At 49.9% G+C, this 24,794-nt stretch overlaps 1 protein-coding gene across 1 annotated transcript in view; it reads left to right on the plus strand.

Moving 5' to 3' along the window:
- Window positions 1-1,087: 1,087 nt before the first annotated feature.
- Window positions 1,088-24,794, plus strand: part of SLC6A5 (solute carrier family 6 member 5) — a gene marked incomplete at its 3' end in the record, with an annotated part of 52,575 nt that continues 28,868 nt past the window's right edge. Inside the window, exons 1-6 of the mRNA XM_082844686.1 lie at window positions 1,088-1,817; window positions 4,389-4,527; window positions 7,091-7,222; window positions 7,570-7,743; window positions 15,553-15,694; window positions 18,821-18,953. Of these exons, the coding sequence (XP_082700812.1) occupies window positions 1,302-1,817; window positions 4,389-4,527; window positions 7,091-7,222; window positions 7,570-7,743; window positions 15,553-15,694; window positions 18,821-18,953 (1,236 nt within the window). The 5' untranslated portion in view covers window positions 1,088-1,301. The remainder of the gene's footprint in view (window positions 1,818-4,388; window positions 4,528-7,090; window positions 7,223-7,569; window positions 7,744-15,552; window positions 15,695-18,820; window positions 18,954-24,794) is intronic.

Below are 24,794 nucleotides of genomic sequence, written 5' to 3' on the forward strand. Positions count from 1 at the left end.
GGAAGGCGAAGGGAGCGCACATTGTACTTGTGAGCATCACCTGGGGTCGGAAAGAGGTTTCCGAGGCTGTGGAGCTGAGAGGTTGGAGGTGTCTCCCAACCCCGCTATTCTGGGAACTGTCCTTGGTGCTGAAAAGCCAGGTGCCGGTACTGAAGAGAGCCGCTGCGGGTCCTAGAGGCTATTGAGATAAGAATGCTGGCTAGAACTGAGATACTTAGATTTGGTGCAGATTAAAGAGTTCCGATCTGTGCGTTTGTGAAAGAAGGTTAGACGAGAGGTGTGTGGTTGAGGTGAAGGTAATAGGATTATTCTTACAGTATAATAGTAATTATTGGAACGAATATTTACAAAGCCCGGAAAGATAACACGAGGGGAGAAAGTGGATGGAAAAAACACCGCTGACAGTTATTTTCATTTGAAACTCAATTGGGAGAAAGCAAATGAAAACTAGTCGTGAGTTTTGGTTCCCAAGCCAGTGGAGGGGCATGGATATTAAACTCGTGTGAATAGTTATTCGTGGGGAGTGGATCAAAAAACTTCTCAGGTTCTTTTACATATCTGGGAATCTAGAAATGAATGTAGGTTGTGTAAGATAACTCCAGTTACTACCTTGTGTTTGAAATCTGGTTTATTACTGTTCCTGTGGGGTTGTTGTTGCTGTTATTTTGGTCGTTATCCTTATTCTTGCTTTTGCTACCTGGCGGGCGGGGGTGGGCTTTGGAGCGCTGGGATTCTCACAACCAATTTGGCCTCAAACACTCGCAGGTGCCCGGGCATCAGCTTTTGTGGCCGCAGCTTGTTTATCGCTTATTTAAAAAAAAAAAAAAAGCAATGTGCATTGTTGAATGACAAAGGAAATGGGGCGGAAAATTAAAGAATCTTTCTACAATGGTGATGGGAACGTGGGCACTCTACAGTCGTGATGTGAAATCCAAAGAGGGCAGGGACGTCATGGCTGTAGGGTGATTTCCGCCCTCCACTTCTCCCCCCTCCAAAAAGCATTTCTGCCTCTTTTCTTAGTTCACCTTCTATCAGGGAGAAGAATATTAGTTTCTTTATGTCATCCAGTTATCCACAAGACGGACAGACTGAGAAATAATGATTACAGTTTTTCTTGGAGAAGGAAAAAAACAATCCAGATTCCAATTTGTTCCCTAGATATTATGTCTGGACCTGAGTTGTGAACATCTCTATAGGTAGATACAGGTATTTTTAAAGCTGCCGTGACTTTCTTTTTTTTTTTTTTTTTTTTTTGCACGAACTTCATATTATGTTTGCAGGATTGTGGTGCTCCCAAGGAAATGAATAAACAACCAGCCAACAGCCTGGAGGCGGCGGTGGCGCTGGGCCACCACGATGGCTCGTGCGCACCCAGGACGAGCCCGGAGCAGGGGCTTACCGCGGCCGCCGCCGCGCCGCCGCCGCGTGTGCCAAGGTCCTCTTCCACCGGCGCCCAAACTTTCCATTTCCCCGACGCGCGAGCCTGCGAGGCCGAGCGGCCGGGAGTAGGGGCTTGCAAACTCGGTAGCCCGCGGGCGCCGGCGGCCTCGGCGGCTCTGCGGGACTTGAGCGAGGCGCACGGCGCGCAGGCCGCCCCTCCTTCAGGGGGCGCCGGGCCCGGCAACGCGCTGCATTGTAAGATTCCGGCCCTGCACGGCCCGGAGGGGGATGCGAACGTGAGCGTGGGCAAGGGCACCCTGGAGCGGAACAATACCCCGGCCGTAGGCTGGGTGAATATGAGCCAGAGCACCGTGGTGCTGGGCACGGATGGAATCACGTCCGTGCTCCCGGGCAGCGTGGCCACCTCTGCCGCCCAGGTAAGCAGGTCGCGCTCGAGCCGCGCCGCCTTCTGCTCCCCAGCCGCGCGAGAGGCGAGCCAGGCCGAAGCGGGTGCACGTGTGCTGATGGGGAGACCGGATGGCAGAGCCAGGTGATGGATGCGGGAGGCAGCTTTGGGGCTTCGGAAACTCGCACTGCGCTGGGGTCACTGGTTCAGGGCGCGAGGGCTGCAGCGAAGCTGCCAGAGGAACTGCGACCTCAGGACCTGCCGCTACCTGCCCCCTCCCAGCCTCAGTGGTAGCGGAAATCCAGGTGCAGACTCATTAAGTAGTTGAGGCATTTAGATTCTTGCCCCTTTCTGCAGACAGAACCCCCTCTTGCTAATGACTGGGTCTTTGTTTTTTTCCAAAACAATTCTTAATTTAAAAAAGGAGAAGAAAATACAGAGAAAAACCTGGGGGAATAATCACTTAAGTCCTGTAGGCTTTGCACTGCGAATTACATTTATCACATGAGAGCTCATTTGATGAGAGGTGGCTTACATGAGGCCAGTACTGAAGTTTAAGCCTCAGAGCCTATATTTTCCAAAACCTGGTATATTTTTTCTTAGAGTACCTCTCTCAATTGTATGAGCCTCAGGCCCCCAAAACCTGGATTCACCTGTGCATTTGATCCTTTACGCTCAACCAGAAGCACGAAAAGCCCACAAAGCAAATCCCAGTCCTGAGTTAGGGATGAGGCAGCTATTCCTGGTGGCCCCCCTCCCATATGGACTTTTGTCTTCTTCCATCTCCCTCCAGTTTCTCTCCCTCCTTCCCTGATTTCTTTCCTCCATCCCTTTTCACATACTTTAGCTCTTCCTTTCCCATTGCCTGCCTCTACTGCTATCTCCTCTCCTCCCCTGGGCTCAAGGGCTAAGCGTGTGTAGCCAGTGGTGGGCTCTTGAACCAGAACATCTGCCTGTGTGAGATCTAGGGTATGTATAGCCCTTCTTAGTTACTCTAGTGTTTGTACACACACACACACACATACATGCCCACACAGCAAGAGCTCAGCTGTTACAATAACTGAATACAATAGAAATGGACATAAACTTAGGCTTTCCCGCTCGCCCTTGCTTTTGGGGTTCACCTCTGGAGCGTTTGACTGTGTGCATTAACAACAAGTGACAGCGTGTGCCCAAGAGTGTGACCTCAGGTAGAGGCAGAAAATTTGTTCCGCATGCCTTGCTTAACCTCCGCACTGCGGCAAAAGGGCTGGAATCCCCACCCTTCGTAGCCCCGGAAGAATTGAAGTGGGGTGGTGGTGGCTGGAGGTGGTCTGTGTGTGGGAGGAGTGTAGTGGGGTTATTAAAGATGTTCAGTATAGATCAAGCCCTGCCTTTGCCTATTTTCAGCTCTGCCCATCTTTCCGATTCTCACCTTTCTGACACCCACCTTGACCCTCCTCCTCTCTCCCCAAGACTTCCTTCCCATTTGGGCAGGTGCTTCTTTACCCTCCATGGCCTGTGGAACAGTGTGGACATGCCAGGTTGCTAGAATGAGGTGGAGGGTGACTGAGGAGCTGGAAGCTGTGCAGTGGCTTGGGTCCCTGGCAGCTTTGTGTGGTGTCCAGGTGTCCTGAACATTTCCCGAGTTTATTTGAGGTGGCTTCACCTACAGTTTTTTCTGCTTTCCAGTGAGGCATTCCAGAACCAGGGACTGCCCCAAGAAAGCATCTTAGTGTGAGCTTGGAGAGGTGAGCTCCAAAGATCCAGAGACTGCGGGAGCTGGGGGGTGCCTCAGGGGACAGTGATTCTGAGCCCCTCAGTTTACAGATGGGGACACAGAAGCTCAGCAAGGGCCAGTGGCTTGCCTGGGGTTATCCAGCTGGGACGATAAAGTTTAGATCAGAACTCAAGGTTTTCAATGTCCTGTCTCTTTACATGTCTGTTTCTCCATTCTTCCTGTTGTTTCACCCCCGCGTCTCTCTCCTTCCCACCTCCCTTGCCCCACTGCTGAAAGGTGCCCCCTTCAGTGAGCTGACCAGGCAGGTCCTGCCCGTAGGCTTTAGAGAAAGTGAGGCAGGGGCTCTGGCTGGCTTCAGGCATTGCAGCTCTCCTTCTGGCCTTAGCATGGGGTCCAAAAAAAGAAAGGGCTGAGTAAGGGGTGTGAGGAATTTTGGGAGGAGGGGCTGGTTAGGAACCTGCTTGCTGGGGACTCTAGGCATGATATTGGGGGCCTGCTTGCCAAATGAACTCTCGGTCATGGGTTGGGGATGGAGGGACCTGCTTGCAATCCACCTACAGTTCAAGGTTTGGGGAAAGCTGCTTGCTGGTGTGATTTGACTGCAGGGAGAGAGGGGTTCAGGAGTCTATTTAAGATGGCTCTTCTGATCAGAATTGGGAGCCTCCTGCTGACAGACTCTCTGCAGGGTTGAAGGGTCAGGGCCCTGCTTGTAGATGCATCCTCTCTTCAGAATTGGGGTCCTGCTTGCCGATGCATCCTCGGTTGAAAAGTGGGGGCCTGCTTGCTGGGAAGGATCCTCAGCAGTGGGGGAGGGGCGGAATGGGGCCTGCTTGCAGACCTTCCCCGGGGCTGGTATCCGACCATGTGCTTTTCCGCCCCCAGGAGGACGAGCAAGGGGATGAGAATAAGGCCCGAGGGAACTGGTCCAGCAAACTGGACTTCATCCTGTCCATGGTGGGGTATGCAGTAGGGCTGGGCAATGTCTGGAGGTTTCCCTACCTGGCCTTCCAGAACGGGGGAGGTATGGCTTTTCCGCTCTTTCCGCCTGCGGCGTGGCGGGGCGGGCACTTGTGGGTTGGGGGGTGACACAGAGCCCTGGGACGGGGACCGAGGCTGAGAGGGGAGGCTCAGAGCAGCCTCTTCACACTCCAGTTCGTCCCCTGTGGGCATCCGTGTGAAGCCGGAGGGCAGGAGCTATTGAAAGAGGTTGGCACTAGATCCGGGAGGCTTTTGTCTGGAGATGGAGCTCAGAGAAGAGATGGGTCCCCACGCTTCCTCACTGGTCCAGCTTGGGGGGCTGGGCCCTGATCCAACTGAGCCTTGGTGCAGGGAAGTTCAAATCCTAATTTAGCCCACAGGTATTTCGGTACCCGACACACTCCCCGCACTTAAACAACTTTAGAGCCAGGAGCTGTGCGATCCTGGACACTGAATTAAGGAGGCTTTAAGATCATAACCTGGAAATCCGAGCCTACATAGGAGACTTTGGGAATGGGCGCTTGGGTCGTGCAGAACGCAGGATAAAGGCGAACCAGGAGTGGGGAGAACAGAGGGGCTGGGCGTTGTGCTGTTGAAAATCTATTAGAAGCACCCCCACACACACATCCTCATGGGCACAAGCAGGGCATATTCTGACTTTAGCAAAAATCGTTTTGCAAAAACGGTTTCCGTTTCATTTGTCCTCACTGGGTGGAAGGAAAACCGTTTCTACAATGGGGAGGACGCCAGTTAGGCCTCTAGGATCCTCTCCCCTGCCCACCGAGGAGGGACCCGGCACATTCACGGTCTCCTTTGCAAGGCGGGGCTAAAGTGACAAGTCAAACCCCCTCTAGGAATAGGAATTTGCACCCAGGATTCCCTTTCACAGCTTCTCAACTGGACCAAGGAGACCAGAGCTGCACCCCTCACTCCATCGGGTTAGGCAGCTTAAGTTTGTTTGTTTGTTTGGTTTTGTTTTTTGATTTTGGTCTCTCGGTGTGCTCCAGGCACAGGGACAAGGGACAGATGCAGCCCCACGTGATGATGAAAACGGAAAAATATGTTAATACCCTCCCCCTAATTCCAAATTAGGACACGTTGACAAGTATTTACGAGGAGCGCAGAGCGTTCGCAATCAGGGGTGCCCCGGAAACAGAAGAACGCATGCTGGCCACACACATACGGGCGCCCCAGCCGTGTTACCCCTTGGTTCTCTGCAGGGAGTCCCCAGACCAGGGTGCCCTGTTAAGCTTTACAGTACCAGGAAAGGGGGCGGGCACTCAGGTTGAGGGTGGGAAGGGAGTTCCAGTCCAGGGAGCGCGGCAACTTTGCAGCCCTGCTGCTCTCCTTGCTGGACAAGTCAAAAGGGTCCGTGCTTTGCTCGCCCGGGATCTGCGATCTGCAATCTGCAAAGTGTTGGGCTGCGCAGGGAGCCGGATGCTGGGAGGGTAGGCAACCTCTTCCGCACTGCGGCTCCGGGCCCTTTCGCGGCGCGGGTGGAGAGCTCGCTTCCTCCCTCCCAGCAGCAAAAGAGAAAGACTGCGCAATCTACATCTTTCTCGAAAACCCATTCAGGAGAGGATAAAGCAAGAGCCCTGGTTTAAAGCAAGAGCCCTGGTTTTGCCCCGACAGGAAAGGCCCTTCCAGCAGGAGGAAGAGACTACAGAAAGATCAGCTTTCCTTCAGTGGAGCCCAGTGTTCTGGACTCTGGCATCTCGAGTCTGAATTGGTTCTGACTCTGCAACAGCACTCCCTTGTCCAAAGATCATGGCTATTCCCCAAGCCTCTACCGAACAACCTCAAAGAATCCTTGAGGATAAAGAACCCCAGAGAACCCTCAGGAGGTCTGCGGAGGCCTGCCAGCTACTGGTGCCCTAGACTGGGCGTTCTGGGGAATAGACGGGAAGGATCAACATCAGGGGCCCTCGGTCTAGATGAGACACCCACATAAATAGTGTCAAGTGCTTAGCGCCTGGGGAGAGGTACTGTGGGAGGATAGAGAAAGGAGGCTTCCTGAAGGAGGAAGCATTTGAGTTGACCTTGAAGGATGGAAGGGACTTCTAATGTGGAGAAGGAAGTTGAGACGTGTGTGATGGCTGAGGCAGTGGGGAAAGGGATGTCCCTGCCACCCGTCTGGCAGAGCGGGTCCAACCCTGGTTGGCAGAAGGTATGCAGGTGACAAGTTGAGGGCTCCTGGAGTCCTAGCTTAGAAGATTTTAAGGTTTTGGAGGGCTGAGGTGCCAATGAGATTTCACCAAATCTGACTCCAGTAGTGAATCAAAGATGTGGATTTGTTGAACATTAGAAGAGCTTAATTTGGAGACATTGAGGTACTAGAATAAGAAAGAGAAAGAAGAGAAAAGAAAACTCACCCAGTATGCACCCCCTAGCAACCCATCCAATGGGGAACTGAAAAAAAGAATGTGTTTGCAGGGTACCCTTGTACATTTCAGAGGAGGGCTCTTAAATGTCCTGGGTACCTGTGGTTGAGCTGGAATATAGAAAGCTTCCTAGAGAAGGCAAGGGAGCTTCCTCCTTGCGGGGGAAGGTGGAGCCAGCTGGCCTGGGCCTCCCTGGGCTCTCACCTCGCACTCTCTCTTTCCAAGGTGCTTTCCTCATCCCTTACCTGATGATGCTGGCTCTGGCAGGGTTGCCCATCTTCTTCCTAGAGGTGTCTCTGGGCCAGTTCGCCAGCCAGGGGCCGGTGTCTGTGTGGAAGGCCATCCCAGCCCTACAAGGTGAGTCCCCCCTGCCTTCCAGCTCCCTCAGCCCTCCCCTGCCCTCCGTGGCACCACGTGGCCCCGGGGAGGGAGACCTGCTTCTGTGACCAGGAGAACCTGCTCCTTCCTTCTCTGTTTGATCGGTTTCACTACTGGGGCCCTCTGGAGAATGGCCGAAGATCACCTCTGGCATCGTTCCGTTCCTGGCAGAGTGCCTCAGTGTTCCTGGTAGACACAGAGTCTATTCCACTATTAGCGTATCCATCTGTAAGAGAGAGCCAAGACCTAGGTCCCCACCCTGTGCCCAACTGTAAGGATTCCGCAGGATTTGGAGGGAATGAATCCCGGAACTTTTGCTTCCACAGGCTGCGGCATCGCAATGCTGATCATCTCCGTCCTAATAGCCATATACTACAACGTGATTATTTGCTACACACTTTTCTACCTGTTTGCCTCCTTTGTGTCTGTGCTGCCCTGGGGCTCCTGCAACAACCCTTGGAACACGCCAGAATGCAAAGATAAAACCAAACTTTTATTAGGTAAGTTTGGATATACCTACACTAGGTGAACTATTCATTCATTCAACGAAGACGAATTGAGCACGTATTATGTTTGCCAGGTTTTACGCTAGGTGCTGGGGGCACAGAGATTAAAACCAACATCAAATGTACTTAATTCTAATATTTAAGGAACTCGTGGCCTAGAGGAGGGGTAATCAAATTTTTGTTTGCTCATGAATAGCTGGAGTGTTTGTTTAAAATGTAGAATTACAAGTCCACCAAATAGTCTGATTTACTAGATTTGGCTGGGGTCAGGTCCCCAGGTGGCTCACATGCACGGTACAACTTGTAAAGCAATGGGGTCTAGCATCTAGGGGAGCGATGCTTGTGATCCTGGGTCCACACTTCACAAAATGCTGCCCAGTGCATGAGGTAAACATGAGAAGAGACACTTGAACTGAGGACCTGTGATAGAAGACCTAACCTAGAAGAGGGGAAGGCTGCCCAGGGAGGCAAGGCGTGTGCCTGGGGGAAGGCTGGTTCGGGCCTGAAATCCACTGGGACTTGAGGACTTGGGGGAACTGTCAGCTTGTTGGGTCAAGGGCAAGGGCGTGACGGTGAGGAGGAACAGTGCAGAGAGGCTGGCAAGGCTTCTGATCTGTAAGACGTTTTGCCCCTGATGGTACATGTGTTTGTGTCAGGTAACTTCTCTCTGGATCTCAGTTTTCCTCATTTGAAAAATAGAACTACTAACAACATTCTTCATCCTACTTACCTCTGTAAGGAGAAAAGAAGCGGAGGATATGATCGTAGTTGGAAAAACATACAAATAGAAGGTGCTAGTATCAGTTGCCTTTGCAGGTGCTGATCATTTTAATGGACACCAATAAGCAAGTAGTTTCTTCTCTCCCCAGCGGATCTGTTATTCCCTTTAAGCTGGATCTGGCTGAAGTCAGAATCTTGTGGTCTCTGTATGATTGGCTTTTAGTGTTGGTCCCCCAAACCAGCACTTTTGCCCTGACAGCCTGCACACTGCAGAAGTAGGAAGTTACTTAAATGCTTCGAGTGTGTAAGAGAGAAGATGACCCATCCCTCCCACACCCCAGAGAGATGCACATTCCTAAAGGCAGTAATGCACACTGGAGTATTTTTCCACACATGTGCATGTGTGCACACAACATGTCCAGCCTCCACCTTGAGAGGCTTTGAACGAGACTGCAGGAAAGCTGAAACTGGAAACATGCGCCCATCAAATTCAAACCCAGTGCACCTGAGTGCTCAAGAATGGGAGGATGGGGATTTGTGGGGTTCCCAGGTGTGCGGCCCAGTGGAATGACCAAGAGTAAGCGCCTCTAGACTCTCTGGGCCTCAGTGCCCTCATCTTTACAATCGCCACGTGGACGGATTCTTAACTTAGTGCAGTGGTTCTCAGCCCAAGCTGCTACACAGTAGAATCACCTGGGGAACTAGCAAATCAAGACATCACTTAGGGTCCAGCCCAGACCAGTTAAGTTGGACTCTCTGGGGATGGAGCCTAGGAATCTATTTTTACAGTTCCCCAGCTGCCCCCAAGGGTAAGAACCAGCAGGTTGGTGTTTGCCCACATCCCTTAATTAAGCTGCCCTGAACCATGTTTGGAATGGAGTGCCCACCTTCTTTGCCCTGGAGTCCCTACCAACTCAGGGTCACCTCGGCAAAGCTGCTGTCTGAGAGAACCCCACTCAGATACCCCACTTAAGGTAGCTGTTCTCAGATTCACAACCAATAATCTGCTGCTGGAATGGATTCCCAAAAATGTCGTTTTGGCAAAGTGCAAAACTTTGCCAAAAGTTTTGGCTGGAATGAAGAAAAACCTCAAGGTCATCCCAGTGCCCTGCCTGTCTTTCCCAGATTGTGTCTGGGACGGAAGTTACTTTCCAAGGGAGTACCTCTTCCAAAGAGAGCTGTTGCCTTGATCCAGCCTCCAAGGAAGCTTCCCTGGACACTTCCCTCAGGGGTCACGTGTGTCCCACAGCTGTTCCTCTCGAGGGATAGGAGTTCAGAAACACGTTCTCCTCTGCCAACAATATCCACTAATATGTGTGCAGCACCTTAATAATAATAGCCAGCATTACTTACTACACACCAAGCACCATGTTAAACCCTTTAACTCATATTATCAATGTTAAGATGGACAACAGGGGCTTCCCTGGTGGTGCAGTGGTTGAGAGTCCGCCTGCTGATGCAGGGGACACGGGTTCGTGCCCCGGTCCGGGAGGATCCCACATGCCGCGGAGCGGCTGGGCCCGTGAGCCATGGCTGCTGAGCCTGCGCATCCGGAGCCTGTGCTCCGCAACGGGAGAGGCCACAAGAGTGAGAGGCCTGCGTACCGAAAAAAAAAAAAAAAAAAAGACGGACAACAAGCCAACATATGGTTTAATTATTATTTCCATTTTACAGGTGAAAAATCTGGAGCTCAAGTTTATAAAGCGAGCTCTGTGGTAGACCTTAGATTTGACCCCAAGTTTGCCTGCCTCCCAAGGCCACGGTCCTAACGACCAATTTAAATGCTCCTCAGTCTACAAAGCAGCTTCATAAATGATGTCTCTGCTATTCCTAATAAGAGCTCTATACGTCCCAAGGGGCAGGTGACGTGATCACTATTTCACAGGTGACAAAGTGGACTCTAAGCCTTAGAGGGTGGAAGTATCAGACCACAAGTCTCAAGGTAGAGCCAGCACAAGGATTTGGGTCTCATGACCCCTGATTCTCTGCTCATCGAGGGTTCCTGAAGGTTCTATTCTATCAGCCCTGGCAGAGTGACATCTGTCCAGTTGTTCCCTAACTGATGTTTTTAGCTGAGATTCTGTAGGTTTAAAAGAAAGCTCATTTAGGGGCTTTCCTGGTGGCGCAGTGGTTGAGAGTCTGCCTGCCGATGCAGGGGACACGGGTTCGTGCCCCAGTCCGGGAAGATCCCACATGCCGTGGAGCGGCTGGGCCCGTGAGCCATGGCCACTGAGCCTGTGCGACCGGAGCCTGTGCTCCACAACGGGAGAGGCCACAGCAGTGAGAGGCCCGTGTACCCCCAAAAAAAGAAAGCTCGTTTAAACAGTAGTTTGACTTAGTAATTCCACTTCTGGGGATCTATTGTTAGAGGAAAATCAGAGACACAGGTAAGGACTATTCGAGATTGTTCATTGCAGTCATATTTGCAATCTAGGAAAACACCGGAAACAGACGTGTAACAAAAATTCAATAATTCCATGGTTCAAATAAATTATAGTGCATCCATAGGATGAAGTATTCTATAGTCTTTAAAAGTGAATATTCATTAAACATAGGGAAATCGTCAGCATATCATGTTAAGTGTAAAAGCAGGATACCAATTTATAGTATGATTTCATTTTTACTAACAATATGTGCTGGCTAGAAAACATATAGGAAGGTGATACGCAAAATGTTAACTGGTAAACTTGGGGCCATTCTTTTTTTTCTACATTTTCTATCAGGGATGTGTATTTATTTTATAGTCAGAGAATATATATGTATATATATGTATGTGTACGTGTATATATATATACACACACATATATATAGTGTGTGTGTGTTTTTTACAGCAAGCTGAGCACAGTGACTGGGCCAGGCGTGTGGGTGCAGGCCCCCCCTGGTTTTGTGGAATTTTTTGCCTGGCTCACAATATCCCAGGGAACATGAAAGGCAGAGTGAAGACATTACAGCTAAGCACCTTGTCGACTGGTATAAACCGTAAAAACGATGCAAGCTCTGAGCAGAGAGAGACAATGGACATTTTTCACTCTATTCCCTGGAAACATATGGACAGGCTGGGCAGATCTTATTTCATTCTTAGCCAGTGCTTTAAAATTTTTTGTTTGTTTGTTGAAAATGGAGGTATCAATCCTTTCCCCTCTCTTAGTGGAGCCCCTCAATCTGTCCTTCCCTGGGTTATCCTCACTTGACTGGGGCCAGGTATCCTTTGTGTAAGTATTGATCCTTTGGGGTCCTGGGGTGTCTTGGAAAAGGGGATGATGGCCTGACTTATAGAGACATGGATAGCTTTGTAGCCCCACTGCTCTGCTGGACAAGACCGGAGTCCAGATAGTCCCAGGCTGCCTCCCAAGTGGCCATACTGAGAGAAGCTTGTTTAGGAAATGGAAAAACTCCCTCCGCCAGGGCAGTGTTCCACAAATGACCTTCCAGGCTCACCCTCCCCCTTACAACCCCATAACCACCGTACCCTGTGTTAGTGGGTAGCTTGTCCCAGGAGATGGGGGTAGATTCCCACGCCATTATGACCTTCACTCATAGCAGGGAGGGGTTTATCCCACGGCCCCTCAGCTCTGCTAGGGACATACTGCCTGGGAGCCCTACCTCATCATTCAGATGCCAGGACCCTGTACCTGCTCCGGCCATGGGCAAAAGCCCTGGCTCCGTCCACCGTGGAGGCTGAGCTTGCCACACATTTCTCAGGTGTAGATTGTGAGAGAGGCTGTCTTCCTAAGGGGCATTCAACCCTCCAGGTATCTGTAATGTTGAAGGGCTAATCCATGCCCTACCAAGTAAGACCAACAACTGTTCTTTGAAATTGGGAGCTAGCTGGGTCATTTAAAATGGGAAATGCACAAACATCATTTCTGTTTCTGGAATGGCTTAATTTTCATTAGAACCTTAATTCAGTGATTCCTTTTCTCCCCAGTCTTTCACATGCTTTCATTTATTCATAATTGCCCGCGTAAGGAGAATCTCATTCGAACAGCTTCCAATTCAGCACGATCCTTATCGCCGTTCTTTGTTCAGGGTTGCTGGGCCGCAGAGCCAGCCGATGACAGGCCCATCGTTCCTCCCGTTGCTGGCCGACCTGAAGGCGCAGTGTGCTGGGAAGCACGCCTCTGCCGCCCAGTGGTGGGAAGGGATGTTGCAGGAGGCTTGAGGCTGCAGGGAGCCCTGCTGCAGTGCCTCAGGGACGCTGTGACCTTGCACTGCAGGGGAGAGCGGTGATCCAGAGACGCCCAGAGACGCTCTGTAGGGAAGCTGCCCATGTGCTTCTCAGTGCCAGTTTTGGAAGCAAGCGATTTGGCGTTTGCCCGTGTGTTAGCGATCTCTTCTGTCTTAGGGGACGTACTTTTGGGCAGGAGGGCGAGAAATAACTTCTGTGCTTACTTACAGAAAAGGGCTATGGATGGCGCTTTAATTGTCTTCATTCTGGTGCCTGCTGGGGGAGACAAATGCTTCCTCGGTAAATAGTTGATAATTATGAGGTGAGATTCCCCCTGAAAGTCTCTGTTATTTGACTAAAGAAGATAGTTTTGAGTAAGAAGGTATTTTGAGGACTCTAATAGTGGTTGGTGGTTCTCAAACCTGGGAGATTTTGGCAGGAGACATTTGACAGTGTTCATAGACATTTTTGGTTGTCACAACTGGGGTGGGGTGGGGTGGGGTGGGTGGATGTTCCTGGCATCCAGTGGGCAGAGGCCAGGGATGTTGCTAATACCCTGCAATGCATGGACAGCCTCCCACAACGGAGAGTTTTCTCGTCCCAAGTGTCAGTAGTACTGCTGTTTAGAAAAATTCTGGTCTAAAGGACTCATCAGAGGGAAGGGATTCTTTTAATTACTCTTTGCAGTTTTATCCAGTATTCTGAGATATTCTGGGGGATATGTGGGAGGTGGTAGATAATTTACGGCTGGCAAGTGGGATTGAGAGGCGATGCTGAGGATTAGAGATGCTCACCCCATGCAAAGGTATAACAATGGCGAGTGCATTGCGCCTAAGTTTTACTGAATCCAGCTGTGTGCTAAGCATTGCATGACATTTTTCCATTCATGATCTATCTCACTTAATTTGGTTCTTGGAGCAACCTTCAAACTAGATACACTATTATCAGAAAATGGAGGCTTGGACAGATTAAGGAACTCATCCAAGCTCTCAGGGCTGGTGGAACTCCTGAACCCATGGTTTTACCCACTTTGCTGTTCCACAGAGGGCATAAATCGGGAGTCCATGCACCAGATCTAGGCTGCACGTGCTTTTTTTTTTGGTTTTGTTTTGTTTCGTTTTGGTCCACAGTGCTTAAAGACAATTTGGCCTTATTTCCAATGTTTTAAAATGGAGAGATTTCATGTAAATATCCGGATTTTCTGCATCTTTTATCAGGACATCTAGCAAAGCATGGCACTGATTGCCTGGTAAGTCGTCCCTCGGTATTAATGGGATTGGATCCAGGAGCCCTTTCGGATACCAAAATCTGCAGCTGTTCACGTCCCTTATATAAAATGGTGTAGTACAATGAAAACAGTATTCAGCCAACCGCCATCGAAATTTCAATCCGTGGTTGATTGAATCCATGGATGTAAAACTGCGGATACGGAGGGCAGACCGTACTCTCTGTTTCGCCACCCCTTTTTACCCTCCATTTTATATCTTTCTAATTTGTGTCACCAGCCTGGCTTCTGAAGGTGTTTGAGTTTATGTTCCCTGCTCTCTGTTTCCCAGTAAAGTGGTTAAGAGCATGGCCTCCAAAGAGAGAGTGACTGTTTGCCTCCTGATTCTGCTGTGTGACCTTGGCAAGCAACCGCACTTCTCTGTGCCCAGTTTCTTTACCTGTAACATACAGATAATAGCAATACCTACCTCGCAGGCGTGATGTGAGGCTCAAATTAGTTAATGCATATAAGACATTTAAAATAGTGCATAGTAAGTGCCATATAAGTGTTAGTTATTGTTGTTATTGTTACTTTTCATCTCTTTATAAATTAATATCCTTTGGCATTAATCCCGGTGGACTCTTTATCTAAAATATCCATCAAGTGATCATAGAAACATTGTAATGTGGTCAGGAAGACTTCAGTATCTTCCTATTTCAAATGAGGATCATCATAGGCACCTCCCAGGTCTTCTGAGGCTTCCACAAGATAATAATTGGTAAAGCGTCCAGCACGGTACCTGACATGCTAAGACTCACCTGATTAGTTCCCTGTTCCCATCCCAGCCTAGGTCAGGCATTCTCAGCCTCAGCACTATTGACATTTTGGGCTGGATAATTCTCTGTCGTGGGGCTGTCCTGTGCATTGTTGGACGTTTAGCAGCATCTCTGGCCTCTGCCCTCTAGTTGCCAGTACCACCCTTTTCCCCAAATATGACAACTAAAAATGTCCCCCGACATTGCCAAGTGCCCCCTAGTGGACAAATTCGTTCGCAGTTGAGAACCACTGTGTTCAGTCCTGTTGCAGGCTCACGAGCACATGCGAGTGTGCAGAAAGCGCGTGGCACACGTATCTTAGGGAACTTCTGTATGTCGGCCATTGTGCCAGGCAGTAGGTTCAAGGTGGGCTTATTAGTGAGCCTTCTGTGGTAGAGCCCTTTAGAAGTTTTACTTATGTCTCATTAAAATTCATTTCTGCAAGCCATTTATTTTTTGTGGAGTCATAACGACCTGGCTTTGAATCCTGATTCTCTTCCTCATTAGCTGTGTGATTTTGGTAGAATGACCTAACCTCTGAGGCTTTTTCCTCATCTGAAAGACGGAGGCAATAGTACCCACAGCACAGGCTGTTGTGAGCCTTACGTGAGATAATGCATGTAAAGTGCTTGGCGTGTAGAGAGCGCTCCAGAAATGAGAGCCATTGTTGCCAGGACCGGGCACTGCTGGGGGGTACTGGGGGCTCTGGGATGAATAGCACACAATTTGGGGGTTCATCTGCGTCTAGCTTTGCTCGGTTAATACCCTCGCAAAGTTACTCTCCAACATTTGGCAAATATGTTTGGCTTTTATTTTTAAGTTGCTAGAGAGATACACGTGTCTACTTTCTGTACAGATTTAACTGTGTTTTCGTTCCATCCTCTCCTAAACAGATTCCTGTGTGATCAGTGACCATCCCAAAATACAGATCAAGAACTCAACTTTCTGCATGACGGCTTATCCCAACTTGACAATGGTTAATTTCACCAGCCAGGCCAACAAAACATTTGTCAGTGGGAGTGAAGAGTATTTCAAGTAAGATTTTTAAAAAACTTTTCTAAGAGAAACCCAGTGAATTAGTGACTATCCAACTTGTAGACTAGAGGGATGGGTTGCCTCCCTCTGTACCTCCCTACCTACTCAGATGCTCAGGGAGGAAGATTTTTTTCCCTGGTCTGGCATCTGGGAGCAGGTTACTGTGCCCTGTGGGCCTGGAGAGGAGAGTTGGCTGAATGCTGGTGGGAACAGAATTGGTGCTGCTGTAGTTCATGACGCTGATGCCAAAAACATTGCAAAACCTTCCTCCGATGCGATCTAAGCAGACCTTCAGTTGACTAGGTTGTTTTTTGTTTTTACTTGTTTTATTTTTTTCCTTCTGCACTTGTGAGGGGAAGAGAGACAAAAATTCAGGAAAGTCAGGAAACAAATCATGATCAGTGATTTGGTTTAAAGAAGAACTAATTCTTTCCTTTTTTTTCTTTTTTAAACAGTTCTGTCTTAGTTTTCTACTTTCTTCATCCATTTTGCCAGACACTGGGGATTGAGGTTTGGGGATTGAGGAAATCCTCAGCCACCACAGGAAGATTTAATAACGTTCAGGGAATTATTTCATAAGGGAGGTAGATGGAGACAGAGTTCAACAGAGAGTAGATAATGTTCTCTAGCTAAGCCTTAAGTCGGGGCTTGTAAACTCAAATGTACTTGGGGGCTTGGTAGGGAGGTAGAGGTAAGACGATAGAGAATGGTGGGGACTGTGGCCAATGGGAGGGGAGGTCTGCCCAGTGGAAGGGAGGCTGCTGATGCTCAGCTCCAACTGGCCCCTGTCTTATGGGAATTGTGGGCAGTGCTGCCAGAGCTTCCATTTTACAAGAGAAGTTGGAAATAAAATAGGAGTTTTTATGTGTCTCTCCCACTTTAAATGTTTGCAAACGAATTCAGATGAAACACTGGGGTCACGTAAAATGCATGTGTCAGGGGGCCCCTGGTTTGTGGCCTTTACTTAGATAATCGGAAGTGGTTACTACTGTTCCCACTAGTTCTTCCAAGCTTTCTCTCTTGTGGATAAGAGGGCACATGGATGTTTCCTGTAGAACAGAAAGGGGGCACTTAGGCTGAATGAAGAAATAATCCCCTTTGAAGAAAACGTAGGACCAGTGAGGGTGGGCCTTGATTCACCCTGAGCTCTGAGAAAGGAGTCTGACCTCGTGGTGGGCTGAAATCTGATCCCATAATCCATGTGGTCAGGTGTATTATGAAGTGTTTTGCAAATCTGCTTTTGGTGGCTTTGCTAATCCTCTGGAACCAGCCTTAGTTTTCAAGAGGGAATGTTATCAGGAGCTTCTTGGGGCCATCCAATATCCCTTATTAAATCAGGGAGTAGTTGAGATGGCCAAGGGGCCGTGGAATTGTTGGCTAGATGGCCTGCCCATTGTGGGGTTGGGGGTCCTTTTCAGTGCTTTAGAAGTATGGTCCCTAAGGTTTGGCAGCCCAGGCTGGTTCCACCCTTGGTGACTTCTACTCTACTCTAGAGCCCAGATTGCCCCAGGAGTTGAGACTAAAAGAGCTCCGGGTTGCTCTTGTGAACCGCAAAACAGCCTCTCACAGTGTTGCTGGCTAGCTGGCCGGAGGGGTGCTGTCCCCTTCACTTCCCTCAGCAGGGCAGGACACTCGGCCGTCATGTCTGCAGTCCAGTAGAGTCTGGATGCTGGCTGGCCCTTGATTCAGGTCACAGAAAGACACCCACCTACACGCACAGCACTTTCATCCAGGCTATGTGACTTTATCACAGAGTTGAGGGGATTGTCCCCTCTGGCGTCATGACTCATGGTCTCTGAAGCTGCTTCCTGTCCCCAGGGATGAGGCTGCCTGCTCGCCCTCTAGCCAGGGATGTGGGCGTCGCCACCTTCAGCTTACACACAGGTGCCAGCAGCCGCTACAGATGAGCGCCAGCCCCCTTCTGTTTGCGGCTGGTTGTCTGTCTTCGAATACGTTCCTTGAGTAAGGCCACGCCAGCCCTGCTTTTACATTTCAGCCAACCTCAGCCCTGGGGCATGCTCATCACAGCCTGAACCAAAATGCACAGCGGCATTTTAAATTCTTTTACCATAATGACTCTGTACTGAATTTTTTAAATTTAAAGTTGTACAAAAACTATTGGGATACGTTCCCACAAAAGAGCAGAACAATACAGAAACACACAAAAATCATCCTTGACAGTTTAGAGTTTCTGTCACTGATGTGTCCTTATGGAAAGACGACAGCCTCCATAATGCCCATTCCAGGGGCCGCTACACCAGGGCCCCCGACGCTGTTGGACTTGTTGCACTGCTCCTGGGGCAGCTCCAGATGACGGTGGAGCTGACATAGCCTTGTTCAGAGCCCGCCCAGGGCCATAAATAATTTTTTTTAAGTCGAAGTATAGTTGAATTATAATATGGTGTTAATTTCAGGTATATAGCAAAGTGATTCAGTTACACACACACACATATTCTTTTTTAGATTCTTTTCCCTTATAGGTTATTACAAAATATTGAGTATAGTTCCCTGTGCTAATACAGTAGGTCCTTTAGGGCCATAATTTTTTTTAAAATTTATTTATTTTTGGCTGCGTTGGGTCTTCGTTGCTGCGCGCGGGCTTTCTCTAGTTGCAGCGAGTGGGGGCTACTCTTCATTGTGATATGCATTACGGTGGCTTCTCTTGTTGCGGAGCACGCGGCTCTAGGCGCGCGGGCTTCAGTAGTTGTGGCACGCGGGCTCAGGAGTTGTGGCCCACGAGCTCTAGAGTGCAGGCTCAGTAGTTGTGGAACACGGGCTTAGTTGCTTCGCGGCATGTGGGATTTTCCCGGACCAGGGCTCAAACCTGTGTCCCCTGCATTGGCAGGTGGATTCTCAACCACTGCGCCACCAGGGAAGCCCCTTTAGTGCCATAATTAATTAAAAGCAGGGTAAATTCAGTTGGTCTCACCGCAGACAGCTGTGGGAGGGAGCCCGGATCAGCAAATCCCTCACAACCTGATCTGATCAGGTCCCTGATGGGGAGGGTGGGGATGCTGGGATTTTGTCTGAGGCTCTGCAGGAAGATAAAGCCTGCAGACTGTCACCTCCGCCAGCTCATCCTTCCCCTCCTTCCTCCCCTCCCTTCTCTCTCCTTTCAACTCATAGGTACTTTGTGCTGAAGATTTCTGCAGGGATTGAATATCCTGGCGAGATCAGGTGGCCACTAGCCTTCTGCCTCTTCCTGGCTTGGGTGATTGTGTATGCATCCCTGGCAAAAGGAATCAAGTCTTCAGGAAAAGTAAGAACTTGTATTTATCTGAGAGAACGCTCTGGGACCCCCAGGGCTGTTTGTGTCATAGAGCAGCCAAAGGGCACTGGGATGAGAGTCGGGAGGCGTGGGTGGAATTCTGACTCGTCCCTGAGTAGCTGTGAGGCCTTGGACAAGTGACTTCACTGCTGTCTGTAAAATGGGATAATGATGCCTTTCTCCCCGGGAGGTTTTAAGGGTTAACTGAGACAGATGTACTCAGGGCTCCTAGTGGATGGTGGGGGCTCTGTGGTGAGTTTCCTTCCTTCCCTACTGGGGACCCTTCACTCAGCAGATGGCATTCCCCGATATGATTCAATCTCTCCCGAAAGTCTAGAGTTGGTGCTGCCGGCTTTTTGCTTCTTGGTCTGGCTGCCAGCTCAGTCACTGCTCCTCCCGGGAAGCTGGAAGAAGATCAAAGTTGTGAAGGGGATTCCTTCTCCTCACTCCTGACCATCCCGTTCTCCGCCTTTCGTGCCCTTTCTCCAACCCCATCCCAACACTCTCCCACCCCACGTGCCCCCAGCATGACAGGGCGATAATCCTGCCAGTGGGAGTTTGGTCGAGCACGTGCTTGGCCTCTCTTGCTAGATAGTCGCTTGTCAGGTCCTTTGGAGGTGGTGGGACACCCACCCCAAGCTCAGTTCCAAGGCACGGCAGGCACGGTGTGCAGGGTCCCTCAGGACACGCTGGAGGTTGTGGTAAAGGTCCCAGTGTTTTCCCCTCATCTTCCTGCTGCTTTAGAAAAACCCCGTGAAACGGTTAACCAACCACTTTGATGATAACCAATACGAGTTCATCATCTGAAGAGTCATTTGCATGTCTCAGCATGAAACCCCAAATGTCTTTAAGGCCCAAGGAATAGAATGTGATGGTGGACTCTGAGACCATAGGTTGCGGAGTTTGGCTTGGTCCAGTCGTCCAGGCCAGGGTTTACTGTGGTCACAATAGCAAACAACCCGTTTGGAAGGATCCGGCCTCACGGGGGTGAGGGTCCGTGCGGCCTCTCACCTCCCAGGCATGCTTCACAGGCCCCACCAGGCACCCACACCTGGCACCCATCAGCTACAGAGAGCGGTCTGTCTTCTCCCTGGACTCATGGACAAGCTCACGAGGGCCGTCTGATAACAATTCTTTCTGGTGCCCTCCGTGTAATCTGGTTCCACACGGACTTGAATGGTGGATTCTGGCAGCTTGGTCAGGGTCACCTGAGCCAGTGGTGCCCTTAAATGACATCAGGTGGGGAGAGAGCCAGACTGGGGGTTAGGAGACCTGGGTTCTAGCCCCCCAGCCCTTCCGTGGTGTTTTCTGTGTAGGGACATCTCCGCTTGGACGATGAAACCTGGTTGAGCTTCGGATTTGCCCTTAGCTTTTATTTATTTAGCCGATAAGTGGAAAGCGGATTTTCTTTATCTTAGCTATTTCAGGAGGCTTCGGTTGTCTCATTTCTAAAGTGAAGGCAGTTGGATTGGGCGATGTCTAAGACCTGCTGGCTCTAACATGATTCTGTCAGAACACTTGCTGGGTGAGCTGGGCGTACTTTTCCTCTCTGACCTCTGTTTCCCCCTCTGTAAAATGAGAGCTGGGATTGAGGACCCTGCTAGCTCTGAATGAGTATTATGAGACTGGAGCAATTGTTTTTCTAGGGCAGCAGGAAGATGAGGAAATGTTAACATGACCCTCACAGTAACGTCCTGTGAGTCCTGAGGTTTCCTGGGCTCCTCGCCTTCCGTGACCTGGAACTGAGCTTGGAGTGGCAGTAAAGGGCCAGCCAGGGCTTCCCTGGTGGCGCAGTGTTTGAGAGTCCGCCTGCCGATGCAGGGGACGCAGGTTCGTGCCCCAGTCCGGGAAGATCCCACATGCCGCAGAGTGGCTGGGCCCGTGAGTCATGGCCGCTGAGCCTGCGTGTCCGGAGCCTGTGCTCCGCAATGGGAGAGGCCACAACAGTGAGAGGCCCGCGTACCGAAAAAAAAAAAAAAAGGGCCAGCCAGGTGGTGATTGTTTAGCAAGAGGGACCATGTCTTTGCTCAGCCAAAATCGAACTGCAGGACCATCACGTATAGCTAGAGATGGAGAGAGGGCACCTTCAACCATAATCGAAGTGGCCGGACAGGTCTCTAGCAGGATAGGCTAGAAAGTGTGATTGGCAGGAGAAGAGGTGTTAGGTGAGGAGGATCAGAACAGCAGCCTTGTTGGCAACATGAGGAAGGATGGCCTGGTGGCTTTAGAGTCAGACCAGTCTGAGTTCAAATCCCGTCTTGATCACTTTCTAGTTGTGTAACTCTGGACAAGCTGTTTAACCATTGGAACCTCAGTTTCCTCATCTGTAAAATGGGGATAATAGTACATACCTCGTAGAGCTGTTCTAAGATTAGGTGAGAGAATATATATGTGTATATATATATATATATATATATACACACACACATATATATTATATATATGTGTATATATATGTATATATGTATATATATAATATATATTATATATATAAAATATATATAAATATATAATAAATATATATATATAAAAAATACCTGGCATATGATCAGTTCTTAATTGACATTAACTCTTTTCATTTTTGGGATAATGATTGGCTGATGTATTGAGTGGATATTGTCCCGTGATGACATCTTGAAAGCAGTGGCTCTGGTGGGAAAATGGAAAGAGAAAGGGAAGTTGGTTGAACACTCTGTGTGCCAGGCACTCTGCTAACTACTTCATCTGCATTAGTGCATTCAATCTGCCCAACAACCAGCTAGGTAGGGACATTTCTTCCTATTTTATAGATAGAGAAGCTGAGGCACATCAAGGTAGAGTAAATTGCTGGAGGTCACACAGCTTTTTTTTTTTTTTAAATGGTGTAGTATTTACATATAACCTACTCACAAACTCCCGAATACTTTATTTTACTTTATTATTTTTAAAATTATTTATTTATTTATTTGGTTGCGCTGGGTCTTAGTTGCGGCATGAGAACTCTTAGTTGCAGCATGTGGGATCTAGTTCCCTGACCAGAGATGGAACCCAGGGCCCCTGCATTGGGAGCGCAGAGTCTTAGCCACTGGACCACAGGGAAGTCCTGGTCACACAGCTTTTAAGTGGCAGCGCTGGGATTTGAACCCAGGTCTGTCTCCCTTTAAAGCCTAGACTCTTTCCACTATGTGACATCCTCTCCCAAGGAGGGGCTGTTAGGAATAGATGGAAATGCAGAATTCTGGAGCCATCATTTGCATCTAGGGGGATAAAAGTTCCCCCACTGTGAATCAGGACCCTTGCACTGCTACCCCGTCCTGCTGTCAATAGCTGTCATTACCAGCTGGGCAAGTCCCAGGAGGCATCCGGGTCCCATCTTCCACGTCTGCAAATTCAAGGTTAAGGTAAATATTCTCTAAGATCCTTCTTTGCTTATCAGTCTGCAGTTTTGGGGGGATGGTGTTAGAATCAGTTCTTGGCATTGATTTAGAATTTAATCCTTGGTGCTAGATTTTCTGGGCTCTCTCTCTTTGAAATGGGGATTTTTGAGTAGCCCTGAGCAAGTCAGCTTTTCTTTTAGATCTGCTAAGTTATCTTTCTGCTTCATTGAGCGAGGCTTCCAATTAGGGATCAATGATGGATTTTCTTTTAATGAGGAATACCACTGGAAATAATGCCTCCTGGTTTATTATCCTGCCCTGCTCGTGCAGACATTAATCACGGAGCTTTGTTTGGAAGCACGGCTGCAGCACCTCATTATGACGGGCTCCTTTGTGACCGAAGTTCCACCAAGACTGTCATTTCTAAGCAACAGAGATGTCCTTCTTCTGTTGCGGCAAGATAAACTCAGTTCCTCTTGTTCAGGGCCCTAGGAGACAAGAGTGGCCGGTTGCTTCCTATGAGACCTGAGTCTCCCTGTGAGCAGCTAGAATTCCAGAGGCACAGGCGACCAGCAGGCAGCCTGAAGGTCAAATGCAGCCCATCTGACCTCAGGGGCCGCTCTGCCTGAGAGTTATGGCGAGGACACAAAGCCAGCTTAATTAGCTGGCACTGGCTGGGGTGCGGACCGTGGCCTTACCACCTGTTCAGGGCTCCCGTTGTGAGGACTGTGCTGCCAGGTGTCGGGCCAGCAGGCTCAGATCAACTCGTCATTGTCATTCCTGCCAAGTATAATTCATTACTGTTCAAGTTTAATTCTGCTGGCAGTCCATCCTGAAACAGGTACATTCTGAAGCCCCCATGACACAGGAGAACTAGCTGTGAAGAGACCTCCACAAACACCTGACTAACACTTGACTCACATCGGAGGCATCCCCGGGATTTCGAAATGAAACTGTGTGCCCTTTCAGTTCACCGCAATCCCCATTGACAAAGTGAGTGCATCATTCCACATACCAGGGCCAGACCTGGTGAGGCAAGCAAGCGCCTAGGGTGTGAAATTTAAGGCGGCGCTCACTCCCAGGTTCCTGCATGTGCAGGCTCGGCCCCATGAGGGTGAGTGCTTCCTTAAATTGTGCACCCCGGGTGTTCCCTTGCCCTCTAGTCCCCGCCCTGCCTCACACGTTTCTGATCCTGTGGCCCAGCGAGTGGCATTAAAGGTATGGAAATAGGCTTTGTAGTTAGAAAGCTTCAAGTCTGGATCTTGGCTCCAGCTGGGAGACCTTGAGTGAGATATTTAACCCTTTGTGAGAGGCTTAACCTGAGCCTCAGTTTCCTCCTCTGTAAAATGGGACTGCAAAGAGCTGATCCACGGAGGGAACTCCAGAAATGCGCTGTCTCCCGCACTCAAACGGGAGCAGCGTCTCAGCAAGTTAGACTGGTGCCACTCTTGGGGTCTTCTTCCTGCCGGACCCCACTTTCTATGTCATCTCCTCTCCCTTGCCTCCTTCCACCCTCATCTCCCACCAGCTCCACATGGTCAGGAGGTGAGGAGGATATCCCTTAGTTGTCACCCTGCCCCTTCTGTCTTGGCGGGGCCCCGCCCGGCCCTGTAGCGTTCCTCTCCCCAGCCCCATCTGACAGCTGGGAGGACAGCCTGGGTCATCCTGTGGTGGGTGATTTTCTCCTGAGACGTCAGATGCCTTTGGGTTTCCTACCGTCTGTGTGTGGAAGGGTTTCACTTAAGGGGAAGGAGAGAAGCAGCTTTGGGGGTGGATAGGAGGGAGCAGGGAGCCCCCCCTTCATGGTCCCTGGTAATTCCAGTGCCTCAGGGCAAAGAGTGAAGGGGGCTGCTGTCCTGGGGAACGGGCAGGAGACTCCTGGTCAGTGGTGGCAGCAGTGCAGAGAAAAGGAGACCAGCCCATCTCTGGTCTGTAGACAGGAAGACTTTGGCCTTGACGAGTAATTGGGTTTAGAGGAAGAAATAACTCCTTATCTTTCCTTGACCTGCAGCCTGTCCCATTTCAGATGACGGAAACTCTGCCCACCAGCTGCTGAGGCCACAACCTTTGGGGTCACCCTTGACTCCTGCCTCCCGCCCCCCTCACTCCACATTAAATTGGTCAGGAAGTTCTGTTGCTCTTCCTGCACGGTGTATCCGGTTTCTGATCATTTCTCCTAACTGCCCTGAAACACCCTGGGTGGAGCCATCGCTGTCCCTTGCCTGGACTGCTGCTGTGGCCTCCTAACCGCTGCCCCTGCAGTGTAAACGTGACGCAGCAAGCCGGCGACAGCTAAAATGTTAGATCGTATCACTCCTCTGCCCAAATTCCTGCAGCAGTTCCCCATCCCCTCCCCACCCACACGGGCCCACAAGGCTCTGCAGGATCTGTCCCTGCCTCCACCCCTACCCCTGCCTTCCTCTCCCACCTGTGCCCCTGCCCAGCCACAGCAGCTGTCTGGCTGCCCCTAGAAGGC

The sequence above is a fragment of the Leucopleurus acutus genome, assembly GCF_964270905.1.
Source record: "Leucopleurus acutus genome assembly, chromosome: 8".
Lineage (NCBI taxonomy): Eukaryota > Metazoa > Chordata > Mammalia > Artiodactyla > Delphinidae > Leucopleurus > Leucopleurus acutus.